This window comes from Amphibalanus amphitrite, unplaced genomic scaffold (genome assembly GCF_019059575.1).
Source record: "Amphibalanus amphitrite isolate SeventyFive unplaced genomic scaffold, NRLGWU_Aamphi_draft 000286F_arrow, whole genome shotgun sequence".
Lineage (NCBI taxonomy): Eukaryota > Metazoa > Arthropoda > Thecostraca > Balanomorpha > Balanidae > Amphibalanus > Amphibalanus amphitrite.
The window spans coordinates 501,437-521,243 of record NW_024881781.1 but is presented as its reverse complement, the minus strand read 5'-3'; the positions used below and the strand labels follow the sequence as shown (position 1 = coordinate 521,243).

The window sequence follows — 19,807 nt, the reverse complement described above, 5'->3', positions numbered from 1 at the left end:
TAGCAGCATTCGGTGATTGTTAGATTCATTGGCGAACAGATCGTATAAAAAAACACGGAACACCATGAAAGTCAATATGTTACAAACAATATGAAACACTCTCATTTAGGGACACTACTTAAATGATCATAATCTTAAATTATTGAAGTTATTTGCCAGTGCAACCAGTGGCGGATCCAGGGGGGGGGGGCAAAATGGGCATTTGCCCTCCCCCAAACGGCATAATTTTAACATTACGCCTATGGACGAGGCATGGAAAGAATCGATAAATATGGTTTGCCCCCCCCCCCCGCCAAAAAAAAAAAAACTCTAAGCTGGATCCGCCTCTGAGTGCAACGGCTCTCTGGTCATGTATATAATGTGCCACACTTATTGTTTCCTCTTCAAACAATTGTCCTTGTTCTCTAAAATATTCCTTCACAGGAGAGCGAGGTAACGTTCCTTGAACAGCTAACATGAATTGGGATGACATAAATTGGGATACCCAATAACCATTTATGTCTCGTCGCCTTATTGCCGCGCGGATCCGATGTAGCACAACGATGTAGATCATTGTACAAGGATCGGTTTCCGATTCGTGTCCGTCGCCCTGTTTGACTGTGTTGTCGTCGTTTTATGGCATTGACCTAGCTTCTTATATTTTCAGCATGGATTTATTTTCTATTTTTGAGGGAAGAAACGGGCATCGTGGCTGCCAGAGCCGGTCGGTAATATGCATTGTTCCGAGTCGAAGCCGCCGGAGCCGGTAGGTAGGTAGGTGTATTTTACCTGGAGTTTCAAGCGCCAGCAGAGTCGGTACCTATACATTTTATCTGGAGACTGGAGTCGGAGCCGCCAGGATATTTAACTCGGAACTCAAGCAGGATTGGTGACCGGAGCCGGCACCGTATACCCCGCCTATTCATTTACGGCTTATTCCTCGATCATACCTAATCGAACTTATTAAATTGTACGTGTCCTCAAACTCCATTCTTCACCAGCGGATCACATTATTTGATACGGCTTTGGCAGGTAAACAGGTTGTTAGTTTTCAGATTCTATTGGGTAACTGCGTAGGTGACAGGTGTAACGGAGGTGTAACGCAGGTGTAACGTAGAAAACCTGAGAAACACACAGAAAGAAACGCACATCATAAATATGAACATAAATCATAACACTAAGTGACTTATGAGCATGAAAAACATCCGAAATATAGGTAAATTAGGTAAATCGGTTATCAACGTGAGAAATCAACGTATGGAAACGATATCACAGATTTTATCCATAGGTAACAACATAAGCTGATAAATAGGTAACAAAACGACAATATTCTTTGATTCATACATACTCTGTCCCGAATCTGGCCGGGTGCCAAACTCTGTTCATGGCATGATGACTGCCAAAGCGAAAATGGCGTCCTGTTGTTGTTGTTGTTGTTGATTCCCCTCGGCGGCAGGATCACTGCCGCGAAGCCTCTCGGCTTTGAAGTCGTCTGGTCGCGGCCGCCAGGGCCGCGACGACGTCCGCGCTCCGAATCTCCTCGTGTGACGGGTGAATGGTGCCCAGCAGGCGGAACCTCAGGTTCATCAGGGCAGGGCATCGCAGCAGAACATGTCCGGGCGTGTCCGCCTCCTCCCGACACACCGGACACCGTCCCGCCCGGCATCCATGGTCATTACAGCCAGGGCACTCCACCGTTGGGTTACGGCCGATCCTGTGCATATACTGGGCGGAGCCCGACCAGTGGCCCGCCCGCAGCTGGTGCACCTCTACAGCCGCGTGGCGGTCCAGATCAGCCGCAGGTGGAGGCAGGCGTTCGCCCCACAGATCCCGGTACCACCCGCTGGGGCGTTGTCTGCCGATTTTTGCCCTCGCTGCTCTGGCGGACGCCCTCAGCACGGTCCTCACATCGAGAGGGACCTCTTCCTGCGGGAGCGCCGACGCCTCCTTGGCCAGGACGTCGGCCCGCTCGTTCCCTTCTAAACCGCAGTGGGAAGGGACCCATTGAAGGTGGAGCCGACGAGCACCCTCTCTTGTCAGGAGGGTGAGGGCATCCCAGACTTCGCTGTTGAGCTGGGTCCGTTGCTCAGAAGGGCCGCTTCTGAGGGCCGCCAGGGCAGCTTGGGAGTCTGTGCATATGACGATGGGGACATCTTCGTGAGCCGGGTGTTCTAAGAGGTGTCTCAGGGCCGTGCGGAGGGCTACCATCTCGGCCCGGTAGCTGCTACACAAACTACCGGCCGGGGCACGGAGCTCTTCTGTTGAGTCGTCCGGCCACACGATGAGTGCTCCAGCGCCGCCGTCCCTGAAGCCCTCCTCCGCTGAACCGTCCGTCCACACCCAGGTGGCACACTGGGGGAGGGAGGCCAGACAGAGGGCAGCCTCTTGTCTTCGGCGATCAGCGGGCGATCCAGGTGGTGGGCGCGTCCCGGCCTCCAGGTCAAAGGTGACCGGCGCGGGTCGCAGCCACGGTGGGGTACGGGGCTGAAGGATGGGCTCCATCCTCGCCTCCACTCCAGCCTCCGTCCACGCCACCTGTCCCACTTCTCTCCAGCCTGTCACCGTCGTCAGCCGCTTCGCTGCCGTGCTGTCCGCGACACGCCGGAGGGGGTCCTCTTCTGGGAGGGCTCGCGCGTCCTCGACCACGCCGCCGGTGAAAAGCAAATACGTCTCTGCCGCGCAGCTGACGCCGCGACTTCAGTGAGTCGCAACCACTAAATATCACTTGACCAGCGGTGGAGCAGCGCCGCTACATTATTATAAAAGAAATCTTAGTTATAGTTCGTTTTTTTTTTCTTCAAAAGGACGCTGGCTCCAAGTATGTTTTTCGAACAAGCACGTGTTTTAGCGAGCAAAACGAGCAAAAACTGAACCTGAGAAAATCGAACGTCGACTAATTTTAACATGTGATTTCTTCCCGATAATTTCCATATGTGCGTTTTGGAATCAGATATGAGAACAGTGGTGACGTCATGCTGTCGAACATGTATTGCAATGTAACTTATAACTATCATGGACGGAACCGCTTACTCGATTTTAGCTCGGCAACAGTGAAAAACTATGTTTAACCCAAATTCGTTGACACTTGTCCCATTGCACGGACATTTGGGTGCCTGCTGCCACCATTGACGTCATCATAGTATGTTCATTTTTGAGAAACAATTTCCAGCTACTTACCGTGCACAATTTGAAATCGATTATTTTTTCGGTAAGAAATTATTGGCCAGACACTGAAGCTGCCCAAACTCACGTGAGAGCTTCGATATTGAACTTTGAGCCAGCGTCCTTTTGAAAAAAAAAAACGAACTATAGGTAGGTACTAGGGTTACCCGCGTGCTCCGCAACGCGAAGAAGGGTTATTTGTGACCCGCGGGCATTGGGTTGTTCTGTGTCGATTTGGTTGGTATCCATTTCGTTCGATTGCTTTTTGACGGTCAAGCATTTTGTAATAAAACAAAAAAGATACATCGCATCGAGGTGCCCGTGTCGTATTATCATGCGTTACACTTAAGAATGATTCGAAAACTGGCGTGAAGTCTTTTGAGGGCCATCGATGAATTTTGCTAAAAATGACAATGTAATGGTTTGGAACATTTACATTTTTAAGAATATTGTTGCTCATCATGCAAAAATAAAGACTGAACCTTGGACAGAATTGAATGCTCTTTCCAACGGTGCCATTTTTAATTGCCAGATATATCAGATCATTGAGCAAAACCTGTGTGATTAATAAAGTGGCACAAAATATACAAACACCATTTTCTCCCGTGATTTGTACCACCTTGATTTGGATCAATCAGCTTTTCACAATTTTCCCATGAGAGGCGGTACATTTCTCTTGCCAACAGGCGCTGTTCCAACTCGCTCCGTTTAATGGTCACCTAAAAATAAAATCAATTCCAAAATCCGTCAAAAACCGCAATTTTTCAACCAATGTACCCTCACGGGTGCACGTGGCACGTGCCATCCCCTGCACCGCATATCATTCGATAGCCTGTTCAATTATCTACACAATGCTGTTTTCCCCGTGCCGATCCGGCCCACGGTTACCGAGATATTGCACGGGGATCGGACCCGTGTCGGGCAAATTTAGCCATTTTCGCCCGATTTTGCAAGCCGATTTATACATGTAAAGTCTATGACGCGAATTTGCACTTTTTGAGCACGTGCCACGCGCTCCCTACCAATCCCATCGAGCTGAGACCCCTCAAAGGCACGTCGCGCATCCTTGATCTATAAGTTGTGCAAATTTCATCGGGCTAGGTGCAACGGTCTGGCCTGTAGTCCACGCAAAGCACGACCAAGTCGGGACCTCGGTAACGGACAGACGCACCCTCCTCAAATAGTAATATAGATAGTCGTTGATTATTGCTAATTTTGACAGGCTGGGTACTGGGTCATATCTGATCGCGTTACATGGTCTTTGCGATGAGTTTAATGCGCATTGCGCAAGTCGTCGGGACATCAAAGCCAATGCTTAGTCGGCTAAAAGAAGTTATACAACTGAGGTGGCTAGAGCCCCTTTCATGCCACGGATCTGCCTTCATGAGATAAATTAGGCAATTCGTTGGAGGTGAGCTATGGCTAGTTTGAGCATAATTATGAGTGATATTGTATTCATTGTATTGTACGCTGTTAAAATTTATTATAGGTATGACCTGACTGTAATTTGTTAGCCAGAGATCTCACAAAAATGTTGCACGCTATTTTGAAAGGATTTGAATTTGTTCGTCGACAATTCTGAAAATGTACATTCTGAAGACGACGCAAGTCGAAATATATCATAATATTTTTGGACTTATTTTAATATCATTTCATTGTATCATGAGCATAAGGTCATTTTCTACCATCATAATAAATTAGGCAAGTCAATATAAGAATAACTAGGGTTCCCAACGAAGATTTTAGGCGAGTGCTCCCGATCGAGGGCTGGCGGAACTGCGGCTTATAACAAAGGGGAGACGTGGAAGCAATGGTGAGGGAGGGTCAGTCCGACCCCCGATAGCTCTACGACTGAATTGCGCGGTCTCCTCCTCCCCTTCCGCCACAATGTTCCTAAAGACCAATAATTTATTTTGTAGGCCTATCTGGACGCGGCAGAGGGGTTCCCCCGGCTGTAAAAAGGTTTTTCAGGTGTAAGTACTATGTATATAAATAATATCCCTGCCCATGACAGACCTAAACATCGAGACGACACCCAATCCAAAAACATCCGCCTACCGACCCGCTGCGCAGCTATTTGTCGTCGTCGCTGCAGCGCGGTCTGTATTCCGTCTCCGGCGCGAAGACGCTGCCCGGTGCGACACCGGCCCGAGCGACCGCCGCGGCGGTCGCTCGGGCCGGTGTCGCACCGGGCAGCGTCTCGAAGAGGACCAGGAAAACTGCCTCCCGTCGGACGAGTATATAACGGTGCGTCGGCAGACGACCCACACCAGTCCCGAAGCCGGTCCGTGCACTCGATATGAAGGTATGTTCGACGACAGGTGCATTGCCTCGTGCTCCGACTGATTAGCAGATCGGGAGCATCGCAAGTGTGCAGGGGCGGAGCTTCCTATACAGTTGGTGGGGCGGCTGCCCCACCAACTTGGTATTTTTCCCCACCAATAAGCGTTTTGCCCCACCAACTTTAGCTGATTTCCAAGACTTCGTTGCTTTGCAAATTAATCTTTTTTTCGCATTGAAGAGCCCTGAAATGTCTGTTTAATGCAAAATATTATATCTGTAATGATAGGAATTTATTCAATGTGGCATTTTATTCAACTTCATAATTGGACGTGTGGGTTTGACGACTTTTTGCCCCACCAACTTCCCTGGAAAAGCTCCATCCATGCAAGTGTGTGTCTTTGTGAGGAGAGGATGGTATAGCAGTGAAGTGAATCTTTTACGGATTTGAACGTCGGTTGTTGTGATGGCCTCCATTAGTTGTTTGTGTTACTGCTTATTATTTGTCCTTGTTTTTGTACGTACACTACATTTTAAAATGTCATGTTAAAATAATAGGCCAAGCCATTGAATTACAGTAGCGTTTTAAATGATGCTGGTTTATGATATGTAGGCGAGTGACGTTTAACTTCAAAATCACGCTGATAACCGAGTTGTCATAATTGCACAGGCAGTAAATAATGATTTTGTGTTGCGCCGGCAGCCGGCTGCGTTCCGGACACTACTGGTCCTGGCCCTACTGGCCCTGGCCGTGGGTCAGAAAAACAAGAGCTCCCGACGGAAGTCCAAGAGGAAGTCGACCACCACCGAGGCGGCGCCGGAGACCACCACCACCGCCGCGCCCACCACCACGCTGCCGCCGCCGCCGCCGCCGCCCCAGCAGCCGGCGCGCGCGCCTACCCAGTGGTACAATGGCCGCGGCGGTCCCGGCTCCGGCCCCGGCTTCTCCGGACCCGGTCGCTTTTCTGGTGCCGGCCCGTCTGGTGGCTCTGGCGCATACCGTAACGTCGGCAGACACAGTGGCTCTGGCGGCTTCACGAGTCCTAGCGCATTCGGTGGCCGACCCGCGTACCAAGGAAGAAACAACTATCAGGTTCAGGGCGCTGCTCAAGCTGCGGGCTATTCGCAAGGTGCAGGTGGTTTTCAAGGTTCTGGCAGTTCTCAAGGACCGAGCGGCGGTCAAGCTTCGGCTGGTCCTCAAGGTGCGGTCGGCGCTCAAGGTGCAGGAAGTACTCAAGGTCCAAGCAATACCCGCGGCGTGACCAGCCAGGTCCGCGGCCGGCCAGGTAAGGAGCCGACCGTCCTCCGAAATTTGCAAACCACTTTCTGTTGAAGAACAGCAAGGAACAATAAGATAGGTATCTTTAATAACTTTTTCATATTTATCTCAAACACAGCATATGCCTAGTGCCTAGAACCACAAACATTATTTTTATTTGAATGTTATATACCTATAGTTTCAATTAACAAAGGTACTTCAAGGATACTCCGACAACGAGTTTCAAGCATTCCCACATAGTACACATTTCATGACAGGTTCGTGTGGGGCAGACGTTACGAGTCGGCCCGGCCGGATTTGCCATATCCGGCCCTGCAGGCTGCACTTTGGACCTCTGTGACATCAGCCGACTCTGTGGTGCCCACAGGCCGTCCCTATTACTACCTGTCGTGGCGTGATGCACCTCCGACGCGCATGCTCTACACGTGGGCGGAGGCGGACGACATCTGCCGCATGGAGGGAGGCCAGCTCATCTCTGTCAACACCAGGGAGAAACAGAGCTACCTCTCCTGGCTGTTCGACGAAGAGGCTGAGGGTGAGTGCGGGGGAGAGTTTTTTGCGGCTCTTTCGGCCTGAAAAGAACGTTAAAGAGCTATGGGATGATATAGGATATAGTTTAGGTATTGGGCTGTGCGGGATACCGACAGTGAGCCGCGGAGGCGAAACCGTCCCGGTGGGACCGGATTGCCCAGTCGGGACAGTTTGCCCGCCTCCCAAACGGTCACCCCGGAGAGGATATACGGGTCCGGGTGTGGACCCAACCTCATCCACCGGTTGTCAGGGGGGGGGGGGGACCGCTGGCCCATGAAAGCGAGAATCAGTAGAAAATGCCAGGCTGATCGCATGATTAGTTTGTTGAGTTATCTACATAGAAAAAAAATCGGTCAGTTGGCTCAGCCCCTCAGTCCCCAGAGTGAACGCCGAGATAATATGTCCGTTCAAACATTCCAGCCTGTTTTATGTTAAAAAGATAACAGGAATGTTAGGCCAATATTGGGATATATATATATATATATATATATATATATATATATATATATATATATATATATATATATATATATATATATATATATATATATATATATATATATATACCTAAACATGAAAATAATTAACACATTTTGCGGTTGGCAGCTACTTATATTTCTTAACCGAGATAAAGTTATTATCTCCAGGAACGACCCTAGCTGCTCCGGAATGCAAAAGCCAGTTTTTGCAGTGCAGTGTTCCGAATGCCAAAGCGTCCACTTTAAGCAATTACCGTGCCTTCAGCCATTAGCTGCTACTTTCCATCATTTATTTCATCCATTACTCAAGCTATCAGGACTAGCTGGGGGTGACAAGTCATGTGATCTGCTTAATAATTTACCTTATCTTCGTTGCCTAAAAATAACGCCGATGAAAAATGAGCCGTTACTTCAATTAGGTTTGGCTTTGTTCTATTCCACCTTTCCTCCGCGATTGTCGAACTGCCTCACAATGGCTGTGTCGATTGTCACGGAGCCTAGCCGTACCAGGATGCAGCCCCACGCCCGAGGCAGCAGGATGTGATGCATCCGGTTGGTGAATCACCTGGTCAACCCGTGCAAAGTACGAACGCACCACCAGTGCCCGGCTCCGCTCAGCAGCGGTTTTATCCCTTAATTATTGGTAGACGTCTTGGCTCATGGCCGTCCACCGCTATTCGCAACTTCACAGCGAAAACCCGTTGTTCCTTTATTTTCGTCAGGCTGTAACTCCAATGCCGAAGACCTAGGCTCGTGACTCGAAAGCAGTTTGGTGATTTGCTTCCGCTTTGTATAACTCTAGACAAACAACACACTCACTGTTCTTGCCAATTATACATTCCGTTTAGTCTCATGTTTTCATGCGTCGTTTCTATAACCCAACGGACTTGTGTACCGCTTTAAAGGCCCATCTGTCCGTCAAGCTCGCTCCCGCTGATCGGTGTCGGTGTACCCCACACGGCATCCCGGCTGACCGGCCGCCGCCCGTTAATTGCAGATATTCGCTCTCTATGGACGTCGGGCAAGTTCCAGACAGGCGAGTTCCGATGGGCCGACGGCACGGCCGTCTCTGCCGGCTACACACGCTGGAGCAGAACGGGCCCGCTGTTCCAGCCGCAGCCGGACAATGCTGAGGGCTTCGAGGACTGCATCGCCGTGCTCAACGACCTCTACGGCGACGGCGTGGCGTGGCACGACGAGCAGTGCTCCTACCGCCATCACTTTGTGTGCGAGCTCTAGTCGGGACGGGGTGTGGAACGAGGTGAAGGAGGAGGAGGAGGCGGCTGAGCGACCTGTGAAGGGTGGGCGTCAGGTGCCTGGCGCGAGCACTGACGGACGCCGTTTTGACACGCACACACCGGCAAACCCGAGAGCGGTTACTGTCAGCGTCCTGCTAGAGGTCTGTGTCCTGCGTGCTGGATTTGTATCCTTCCATTGTATCACCGATTGTCCGCGTCGCCGCCGCGCGGTGAAAAAGATGCGCTGTAAATATAGTGACTGCATGCAACGTGACAAGGCGTAGTTGTGTGGCGCAGACGGAATTTTTCGCGACCCGGACGAAGACGCTAGGCTGAAGTAACTGCATGCAGTTCACGGAAAGACCCGCGGAGCCTGATTCCAAGTCCCGACCGCTGCTCTGAGTACCATATCTTATACGTTTCCAGCCTTTAATGTGACAAAATGGGCTGAACAGTGAACAGTGACGAATCTCGAGCAGCGATTCACTACATGCATGCACTACATGCATATACCAATAAAAATAAAGCATTACCATCCATTGCCATGTAACGGGTGTGCACTTAGTTTTTGGAAAAAGATTGATCATCCGTATCTTTAAAACTATTAAAGATATCAAAACAAACTTTCGTATAGTGAATAATCATTCATTTTGGTATGAGCATGCCAAAATTCAGACCAAACCGACTATTTTTTCATACAGAAAGGAGCTTACAACTAAGTCATGAACGCGGAAAAGAGTGGCGGAATTTTCACAAAAATAACAAAAATTCCAGAGAAACAACTTCTCTTCCCATTGGCGCTTTCTAGGTATTGCTAGAAAGAAAGCTTGTGCCATTAGAGGAACGGCACAAGCACGGGGAAGTGCGTGGCACATGCACAGTGTGCAGGTGTGTTGATTCGTGGCGAAAGTGCCCCAGCAGAAGAGGCTCGTTCTGGTAAAAGGTATTCACCATCTTGTGAGCGTTCCCGATACGTTTCCCGTCCTCCCGTTTTCCATTTTTCGAAGAAAAAATTCAAATTGTGATATTGTATACCAAAAAGGGTAGAGATACCATGATCCAGCATTCGGCAGCCGATAAAAGCAGCAGAGGAGCAATGAGACATGGATCTGTAAGCTATCATGATAAATGCTCAGTGCACAGACGAATCAAGCAATCACCTGTGGATGCTGGAATTAGATCGCCTAAAAGGGAAATTTTATGTAATGAAGATGGGGTAAAACACCACTTCGAGAGGCAGGCGCTCACAAAATGTGGAACCTCAGCCTGTTGACCACTTTTGACGCTATCTCCTGGTCAGTGGACCGCCAAATCCCCACGTGCGGTATCCAATCTTATGTTAGCCCTATGTAGCCAGTGCCGACATCGATATCTTTTGACAGCAGTGCTTAAATAAAGAAATTTTGTCACATTGGGAACATCACTACCCCAGGAAAGTATAGGTGTCATGATCACACCACAATGCAGTCACTGTGCGCGCGGAGCGCTGGATCTACGGGTCGCCGCACATGTACCGTTTGTGAGTCGCGAAGAGAATCTTCTTGGCATATCTCAACGGCGACCGAATGTGGACTTTTGAAGACAAAATAGTACTAAGGAAGATGTTAAGTGCATATCAGCGTCTATTTGAAGTCCATAACGCGCTAGCCATCGCCACACCTGGACCTGGAGGTGCCGCGCAATTTCAACAGGAGGCGTCTGTATAGCACGTGGGCTCTAGACCGCCTGGGAGGAGAGAGCGCCTAATTCTTTTGACAGCTTTTAACTATTGTTGCAATTTATATATGTGCCAAATATCATCTTAGTCTAAGTTCAAACACTTAAGTTATGGCAGCACAAACTTTTTCCAGAAACTAAGTGCACACCCGTTATTATAGGTATGCCGAGTTGCTAACATACCCCGCTATGTTACCGAAATGCCCAATGCCCATCAAACACTGCAGTCCAGATTGGTCGTTCAGGAAATAAAAGCGCAGATTTTTTGCATAAACACGGGCCATGTTAATAAGAAATCGTGAATAACTGACAGAGGATACCTACTGGCTTCACCATGGTTGGGCGACTACAGAGGATAAACACGGCTTAAAGTCCGGTTATCTTTTAATGCGCATACAACAAATGGAAACCATAGCATTTTCATCCGCATTTTGCACTGTTGGCTGGAGCCAGTGCTCGACGCATTTCTCGGGCATCTAATTAATAATGTTTCATTTGAGTGGATGCTTCATTCAATGAGGGTCGACTAATTACGCCTTTAGCCTCAGGTCATGCTTCACTTAGGTAGATTTCCGGAGTCCAGGAACCGGAAAGAAATCATTGTTAATTACACCAAGGTTAAATGCAGGAGGAAACTTCCCTTCCTTCTATGAATGACGATCCAAACCACTTCACAACTTCAGATATCCGAATTTCGAGCATTTCTTTCAGTCTCCTATTGTTGGAATAATTTCAATCATAGACCTCTGTATACCGGTATACAGAGGTCTATGTTTCAATCCTTAATGTTGGGTACCATTAGCGTCGCCACGGGGGGGGGGCAAGCGGGGCAGCTTGCCCCCCTAACCTCGGACCGGGCACCCCCTGAGATCGATACAGATCCGATGAGATTTTGGAGTCGGGAAAAAATGGGGGTACCTTTCTGAGAATGTCTGTAAGGTCAGACTCGGTTGGAGCGTGCAGTTCAAACCAGAGTCAGAGTCGCAGTCGCTAAAATCTTCAAGACTCCGACTCCCAGACTCGGAAATGTCAATGCTGTGATTCATTCCATGTTCCAAGTTGGTTCTTTATTACATTTTATAGATGATTTTCATAAGTTTTGGAGTGCTGACACATAATTTTCGTTCAAAGCGTGACACGAAATCTATGGGGCCTTTCTCGACTCGTCAAATGTCTGCGACAGGCTCAAGTACCGTTCAAGTGCCGCAGAGCTCATGAGCTTGCTTTCCACACAGGCTCCTAAGGAGCTCTGCACTGATGTCTAAGAAGCTTTCAGAGGGCCCAAACCGGCCTCTGAGAGTCCCACTGGTGTCCATGTTCTCTGAGGGCCGACACAGGGATCTTTTAGGACCTTACCTATACATACGTAGACCTCTGAAGGGCCACACGAATCTTTGAGGATGCCTTTGAAATTTTCCGAGAACCTTAACTGGCCTCTGATAGTTCAGCCGAACTTTTGAAGCGACAGACTTTGCTACCCCCAAGCCGGCATCTGAGGGGTCACAACTCACGTGTCCTTCTGAGGGCCGCAACACATGTTTCTTATGTCCCTACGTAGGGTCCTTAGGAATTCAACACAGACCCCAACGGTTCACACTTATCCGAGGGCTCTAGGCTCACCCTGGGCGTAGTCTCTTAGCGCCCGCCGCCCACACTGGCTTCTGAAGCAGAGGGCTCCACCTTGGGCGGGCTCGGAAAGCCGTAAAGCACCACATACACGTAAATATTTTGGGTGACCCACGCCGATCTCCGGGATCCTAAGCAGGCTTCTGAGAGTCCACACTGACCCTGAGTGGCCTGAGATGGCCTGGAAGTCCAAAGCCTATCTCTAAGGGATCCATTGCCGCTATGCCGTGCGTAACTTTTGGCCCCGTTTAACATTATTGCTCACGTTTGCAGCGCTTCCCTTCACACGAAAAAAACAATAAACTTTTTGTTCGTACTCGAGTGAACAAAACACTTCCTCCCACTGGAGCAAAGATGAATTACCAACTAATTTACTTCCGATTCACACTTCCGACATTCGCTCTCAGTCTCCGTCGAATGCCCAATTCTTAGCTACAATCGGCGGCTGGGATAAGTTCTATGCATTTCACGTAAAACCTCTGCATGCATGCGTGAATGGAGGTTTTAGCAGGGTGATCCGATTAAATGGAGCGTTTTTCACCTTTTTCTGGGTAATGATCATGAGTGATGAGTCTGCACAGGGACCCTCTGCAGTGCGTCGTCAATTGCAGCCATTGTAATTCTACCCAGGGGTGGGGTGCGGAGCCGGAGCCGGAACTGGAGCTGGAGCCGCCGGAGCCGACACATTTTGCCCGGAGCCGGAGCCGGAGCCGTGAAACAATATAGCCCGGAGCCGGAGCTGGAGCCGGAGCCGTCAAAAAAGGGGGCGACTCCGGCTCCTTTTTTAACCCGCGCCCTGCTGGGGGGGGGGGTGTTTGAACACCCCCCTTTGTGGTTTTTCGCGAATATCTCAAAAACGGCGGCGCGGAGCGCCGCCGTTTTGGGTACACCTTATCATACATCAATTCTACACATGTTGTGAAAATTTCAGACCAAGGTCATTCAAGGTCAGGTCACCAGGTCACTTGAAGTGACCTCACCTCATAAAAAGTTTCAATGTCTGTCATAGCTACACCGAGTGACCGATCGCTTTTAAACTTTCAGCGATTGCTAAGAGCAATAGCATGTACAAAATGTGTATCTCAGAATTTTGATATCGATGACCTAAGGTCAGGTCAATTTTGCGACCTCCCCATTATAAGTCAATGGGAGAAAATTGAAATGCGCCTCTTTTGGACGAAAGACTTTATAAACACTCCCAAACACCGAATTACAAGTGGTTTAGACAAACTGAACATGAAAATGGTGTCCGTGACCCGTGTTTGTGCCCTGAGGTCATCTTAGGTCACGAATGGTATCTAACAGTTTTTCGCAAATAACTTTTGATAGAGGCATGCTAGAGCGATGAAAACGCCTTATATGTGTTCAGCTCGACGATACGGATCGACTGATATGCAACATGACCCTTTCCGGTCAGGTCATGACCTTGACCTGACTCCTGAGGTCAAATTTTCAAGTTGACCTCAAGTTATAGTTCATTCGATGCGTCTTGACGAGAGGAACACGATGCCGGTGAAAGTAAGCTCGTACAAGGCTTGGGTCAAAAGTTATTGCAGAAAAACTGTTTCCGAACAAATCGGCTATTTTTGCAGTTTTTGCCCCCTGCAGGCAAAACCGTTGACGTTAGGTCAAATCTGAGAGAATTACTCAGAAAGGGCGTTAATAGGGCTATCGAATGCACTTTTCCGCGGCGCTGTAGCTCTATTGGTTCCCGAGTTATGCGTTGGCTTCTTGGAAATTTTCGACATTCGACCTGGAAATCGGCGAAATTTTGCCTTTAATGACCTCTGGTGACCTGACCTTTGACCTGACCAAAAAATTGACAAGTGATTTCGTCATTATTTTTGACGCTCTTTCGAACGCCGCCTTCCGCGTATCGCTACGTGGCCCAGGAGCCGAGTTACAAGGGGGGGGGGGTGTTCAAACACCCCCCCTCCCAGCAGGGCGTGGAAATCCAGGACCCCCAGCCGGGCGCGGGTTAAGAGGAAAAATTATTGACCTAGTTCGGTTTGACAGTTCATGGCAGTAAAACATGCGGTATTCAAAATATGAAAATAGCCTTGTTATGGAAATACAGAAGCAACGTGCACCAATTCCATCGTCTTTTTTCTTCCACCCGTATTTAATTGTATAGGGGATGTACTGAGCATTTGGAGCCGGAGCCGGAGCCGCCGGAGCCGGATCATTTTACTCGGAGCTGGAGCCTGAGCCGCCATGGCATTTCACCCGGAGCCGGAGCCGGAGCCGATTTTTTTTCTCCGGAGCCGGAGCCGGAGCCGGAGCCGTCTGAAATTCCCACGGCTCCGCATCCCCGAATTTCTACCGGTCGTTTTTGTCCACAAATTTCAAAATTTCGATTTTTTCTGTAAAAACATACATGTCATAGCTAGAAGGAAAACTTTGTCACCATCGGATTCCTCGCACCATTGCGCGTCGAATGATATGCAAAACGAGTGAGTAACGACTGGGGAAAGGCAATATTTCACACAAAAGTTGGTTTTGCCCCCCAACCGAAAATCTCTGGCGACGCCTATGTTGGGTACAAGGGCAAGGGCAGCGATTCAGGATCGTATTAGTACGTACCTATTCCCGTGTACGGGGCTTAGTTGAAGTTGTAGTTTGTCTTTCTCAAAGGTTACTATTGACCTAACTACAGCATCATACCTATGCAGGAGAAAAGAGAAACAACGATTGATTTGTGACGGTATATCATGGTTCCATTTGTATTGGTACTCTCAGTTCCCGCATTTCAGTTGTTCCCAGCCTCCTGAGAATGATGATGAGTGATCAATTATCAAAGGCAAGACCGGTACCGTTAACATTTCTCTATGAAAATATATTAAATATAAATGCAACCAGTTGAAGTACCTAGGTACCTAATTATCTTCGTTGAGCACCAAGCATAGCTTGATCCTATTTCGTGTTCACATCTGGCAACACACCTACAACAAAGGCGGGAAGCTCCCCTAATAGGAGCAGGCCCGTAGCCGGGTGCGGTGAGAGTCAGGGGGCCAGGTGGCCTGCCCACTGGATGGGCTAAGCGCCGACGACTAGCCAAGGTATCCGCCAAGACCAATGTCTTCCCTTAATTCCTGTCAACCTTCCGGCTCTGGAATGGTCTCGTTAGACCGAAAGATCCTACCCTCCCCCCCACCCCCAAAGAAGACCGCTACTCTTCTTGGCGATGTTTACCGGTGGAACGATGTTTAACGATGTTTTTAACGGTGGATGTTTACCGGTATTATTCTAGTTTCGAACTGATCGAGACGGTGGAATACTTGATTCATGGTGTTTTCGGTAACACCTTGGTACTGCACGGAGCCTAGCGCGGAATTCCGGACTCAAAACGTTGACGTGGATGAGTTTGTGCACTGCGCTAGAAATAATAGCGTCTAATCTCAACTTAAAACCGTTTAGAATTAGCCACTCTCTTTTTCCATACCAAATTCCGGCTTCAATCGACTTCAATCGACAACAAAGTACCTTAACGGATGTTATATGCCACATAGGTGGCGGAACGGGGAGGGCACCGGGGCACCGTGTCCCCCCCCTTTGATTTTGTCATTTTAACATCAGCCCTATATTGGCGTTGCATGGAAAGAATGGGACCAAAAGTCGGCAGTGCCCCCCTTTGATTTTGTCATTTTAACATTAGCCCTATTGGTGTTGCATAAAAAGAATGGGACCAAAAGTCGGCAGTGCCCCCCAAAGGCGTTGCGCCGCCACTGTTCTTTGCGCTTGGAATGGGAGTGACAAGTTCTTGGGGCAGGTGATTTCTAGTGAATTGGGTCGCCATACAGTCACGAGCCCTTGAAAGATACAACTTCCAATTCTGCAGGCCGCCTTCCTCCAGGCCGTGGTCGACATGTCCAGAAGCAGCTTGTCGGCGTTTGTGGCAGGTTCCAGGGTCGTCAAAAGGCCGCGATCGGTGATGTGTAAAACGATGGTTGAATTAGGGATATTACATGTGAGACGTCTGATCGAAGTTTTACAATTAAAAATTTGCGATACTATGCAAACGTCATTATTACTTTCCTCCGTATTTTCGGGTTCTAGGGCCCATCCCTGCAGTACCGTGGCGACCTAACCTCGCCATTTTGCCGCATGTACTCTAGCAACGACCGCGCGTCGTCGTCTCTGCCCAAGATCTTCGTGTCGCAGACGATCACCAGCTGTCGCCGGGCGCGAGTGATGGCCACGTTGATGCGGCGCGTGTCTGTCACGAAGCTCAGGCCTGACTTCTTGGATATGACCAACGATACGACGATGGCTTCCTTTTCGCGTCCCTGGAAACCGTCCACCGTGTAAACGTCCACCTCCTTCAGTCGGCGGAGCCTTAGGCCGTCGCGCACGCGGGTGATCTGGGCGCAGTATGGTGTGATGACGCCTATCTGGTCCTGGGACACGCCGGCACGTACCAGAGCCTCCACGTGCGCCACCACAATGTCGGCCTCCCCGGGGTTGCTTCTCGAGTGGGCCTCGTCAGGTTTGGCCTCGGTGAGCCCGCAGCCGGCCGTGTCGACGAGCAGCAAGGTAGGAGTCGTGTCGACCGTGAGGCGCACGCCGGGCAGATCGGTCAGACGGTGATGGCGCACGGCCGGCGCCGCCTCCAGACGGCTGTCGTAGTGCTGCTGAGACGGCCACTGCTGGATCAGCTCGTGCATCCGGTACTGGGTGCAGAGCATGCGCACCGCCTTCTCCCCGTGCAGCTCCACTTGACGCTCCATCAGGGAGACTTCCAGGCCGCACTGCGCTGCAGGCTTGCTGATGATGGTCGGAGGCAGCTGGCGGTGGTCGCCGGCCAGCAACAGCTTCCCGGTCCTCTGCGCTGCTAGCCAGCAGGCGGCCTCCATCGATTGTGAGCACTCGTCGATCACCACCAGGTCAAACGCACCCAGGCCCAGGTGCCCGGGTGCTTCCAGCGGGCCCTCTCCACTCGTACTGGCCAGTGTGCAGAAGACAACTTTGGACTTCGTTATAACGAGTTTCTGTAGTGCTTTGGCTTCAGATGGAGACCCCTTTTTGCCATGGTGGTGGCTTACACCATCATCGAGTGAATCGGCCACCTTGTCTAGCCAAAAGTCGAGCAGCGATTCCCTGATGCGAGCTGGATGTCCAAGACGTACCATACGGAGGTCAAGGCTGTGGAGGGAGTTCTTCTCGGCTAGTCGTTCGAGCATGTTATCCACAGCCGTGTTGGCGTGGGCGCACGCCAGAATGCGACAGCCCATCTTCAGATGCTGCAGGATGATCTCGACAATGGTGGTGGTCTTGCCAGTCCCGGGCGGACCATGGATGACGGCCAGATGCTTCTGACGGACGGCGAACTCCACAGCGTCGCGCTGAAGCTGGTTCAACCCGACGTTGTAGAAGTCCAGCTTTCCGTTTGCATTGACGAGCTTCGCCGGCAGTTTATCCGCGGATTCTACGGGCCACTCACCAAACAGAACTGCTCGCAGCCGGAGAGCTCTTCCAGAGATGCCGTCCAGTCCTCTCACGATGTTACGCATCATCCAGTACATACGATCTTCGTCCACTCTCTTGATGCTCACCGTATTTCCCTGAGTAAGTTTGCCACCCTTTTCTATAACGATCATGATTTCATAGTCGGTGACCCGGTACACCACAGCCCTCTGGCTCTCCGCATCCAGTTCCTCTCGGTCCTCTTTATCTCTGGTCACCTCTATTGGCTCGCGAGCGCGAATGTTGTGCTTTGGCAACAACCTCTCGTCCACGGCCGCTGCGCCCGGCCCGTTCCCGGTGCCATCGGCCGGTCGCAGCACCCACAGCCGCAGTCCGTGAGGCGTCACCTCCGTGCCGTCTACCAGCAGATCCTTCAGCTGGCCGAACTCGGCCATCTCCATGTGACGGGCAAGCTCGGCACCATGCTCCAGATCTAGCAGGGGCAGATGCAGCCGCTTCAGCTCCTCGCAGGTGAGCGGAGATGACGGCGACTTCTGCGGCAGTCGACAGCGACACGCGTCAGTTAGCAGAGGCAAACAAGTGAGGTATGGATTACCTTATTTTATCGGTGTTAAGGTAGTGAAGCACAATGAAACGATTGCTGACCTGTTAGTAATGGAACGTAAGATACGTGATAATTATATCTGGCATGCTGGCAAATTCTTCAGTTAATGTTTTATCTGTTGCTGCAGAAACTGTTTTCCGCGAAATTAAAAGAGCCAGCTGGACGTCAAGCAGAAACAAGCAAATTTGGGTGTGATGTAATAAGTCACTTACTTCACTTACAGACGATTCTGGCTGACTTGGTCCCGCTGGTGGCAGTCGAAGCAGGACCTCGCGGGGTGAGAGCTGGGCAATACAGCTGAAATCACCACATACGGCACAGCGTATCCCGCGAGAAGAGGCAGCTGTAGGATTCTTCCCGGCCACGAGCCGTGCTTTGGGGTCCGGTTGGCTCTTGGTGGATCGAAAGCCCTGAAATAAAGGCGTTGACTGGTGACGAGCATTATGATACGGTCCTGGTTGATATGATGGCACTCATGTAGGTATTTCACTGGTAGGAGTGCTGTGATAATAATTGGAGTTACCGCCGCCCGACCTAGCAATTTATGATGAAGCAGATGTTAAATACAAACAATAAAGTATCTATCGTTTTTTTCCTGACTAACTGATATTCCCAAATATAGGCATTGGGCACGCTGTTATCAATGATGAATAGGTCAAACCACATAAACAAAAAAAGTTTACCTTTGATGAGTTTGAGCCATTGTGTGGTTCGTTCTTCTTCGGATCAGTCGACTTGCTGGTTCTGGCATCTCCGGCACTTGTTTGGATGCGTTTGCGCCGCCGTTGCACTACGGTCCAGCCCCCGTCTTCCATAACTAGCAAAACTTCCGAATGTCACATCGCTCAGTGAAAAAGAAACGCACTTTGTAAGATGCATTGGCTACACTTGTTTCCCCTGCCAGTCACTGTCGGTAACTGGAGCTATTTGCAACAATTCCGGGTTCTTTTTATCTCGCTGACTGTTGCCATCACGGCGGCACTGATAACGGCCACGTCATGGCGCGATATCTGTGATTCACTGAAAGGCACCCCAGCTGTTCAGCGCACACCCGAAACGGCCCGTGCACGAGGAGGGGTGCTAGTCCTATCGGTAGAAGGTCGGCGTCTACTCCGGGACAAGCGTCACCCGCCACCCTATCACTGTCTGTCGGGAGTTCGGGACTGGGGGGCTGGTAGCAGCGCGCGCCAGGACTCCGCAGTCCTCTGCCGGGCAGCGGAAGGTCAGTGATAAGACGGTGCCTTGTGACAGCCAATAGCCATGCCTATAAGCAATATACGTCCCTCGTAACCCGGCGTGCATAATCTCTGACCACTGTTCTACGAGTGGTCAGTTCTCGTACCTAAGTTCGACACAGACTGCGTCTCCTGGACGAGGCCGCGCGGGCGCGGGCTCGTTTGGTTGCTGGCTGAGGTCAAAAGGAGAGTAATGCTTTGTAGTGGCGAAAAATTGTCATTAAATAGGCATAGCCGACATTGCTTAGGTAAAC

The 19,807-nt window shown here is 50.2% G+C and overlaps 2 protein-coding genes across 4 annotated transcripts; one reads left to right on the top strand and one right to left on the bottom strand.

Moving 5' to 3' along the window:
* Positions 1–4,726: 4,726 nt before the first annotated feature.
* LOC122387442 (collagen alpha-2(I) chain-like) lies at positions 4,727–9,479 on the top strand. Of its 3 annotated transcripts, XM_043377633.1 has the most exons (6): positions 4,798–4,842; positions 5,156–5,256; positions 5,335–5,446; positions 6,125–6,707; positions 7,068–7,235; positions 8,708–9,479. In XM_043377633.1, the coding sequence occupies exons 3-6, from the start codon at positions 5,441–5,443 to the stop codon at positions 8,947–8,949; spliced, it is 999 nt and encodes a 332-aa protein (XP_043233568.1). In that variant the 5' UTR covers positions 4,798–4,842; positions 5,156–5,256; positions 5,335–5,440; the 3' UTR covers positions 8,950–9,479. The 3 variants fall into 3 exon arrangements, with proteins under 3 accessions (XP_043233570.1, XP_043233568.1, XP_043233569.1); XM_043377635.1 differs by lacking the exons at positions 5,156–5,256; positions 5,335–5,446 and having other exon boundaries at positions 4,727–4,954; XM_043377634.1 differs by lacking the exons at positions 4,798–4,842; positions 5,156–5,256 and having other exon boundaries at positions 5,328–5,446.
* A 5,502-nt stretch (positions 9,480–14,981) lies between these two features.
* Positions 14,982–19,522, bottom strand: LOC122387440 (DNA-binding protein SMUBP-2-like). The gene is made up of 3 exons (XM_043377632.1): positions 19,002–19,522; positions 18,531–18,728; positions 14,982–18,247 (listed from the first exon to the last, which is right to left on the bottom strand). Exons 1-3 carry the CDS (start codon positions 19,131–19,133, stop codon positions 16,343–16,345), a joined length of 2,235 nt encoding a protein of 744 aa, XP_043233567.1. The 5' UTR covers positions 19,134–19,522; the 3' UTR covers positions 14,982–16,342.
* Positions 19,523–19,807: the final 285 nt, after the last annotated feature.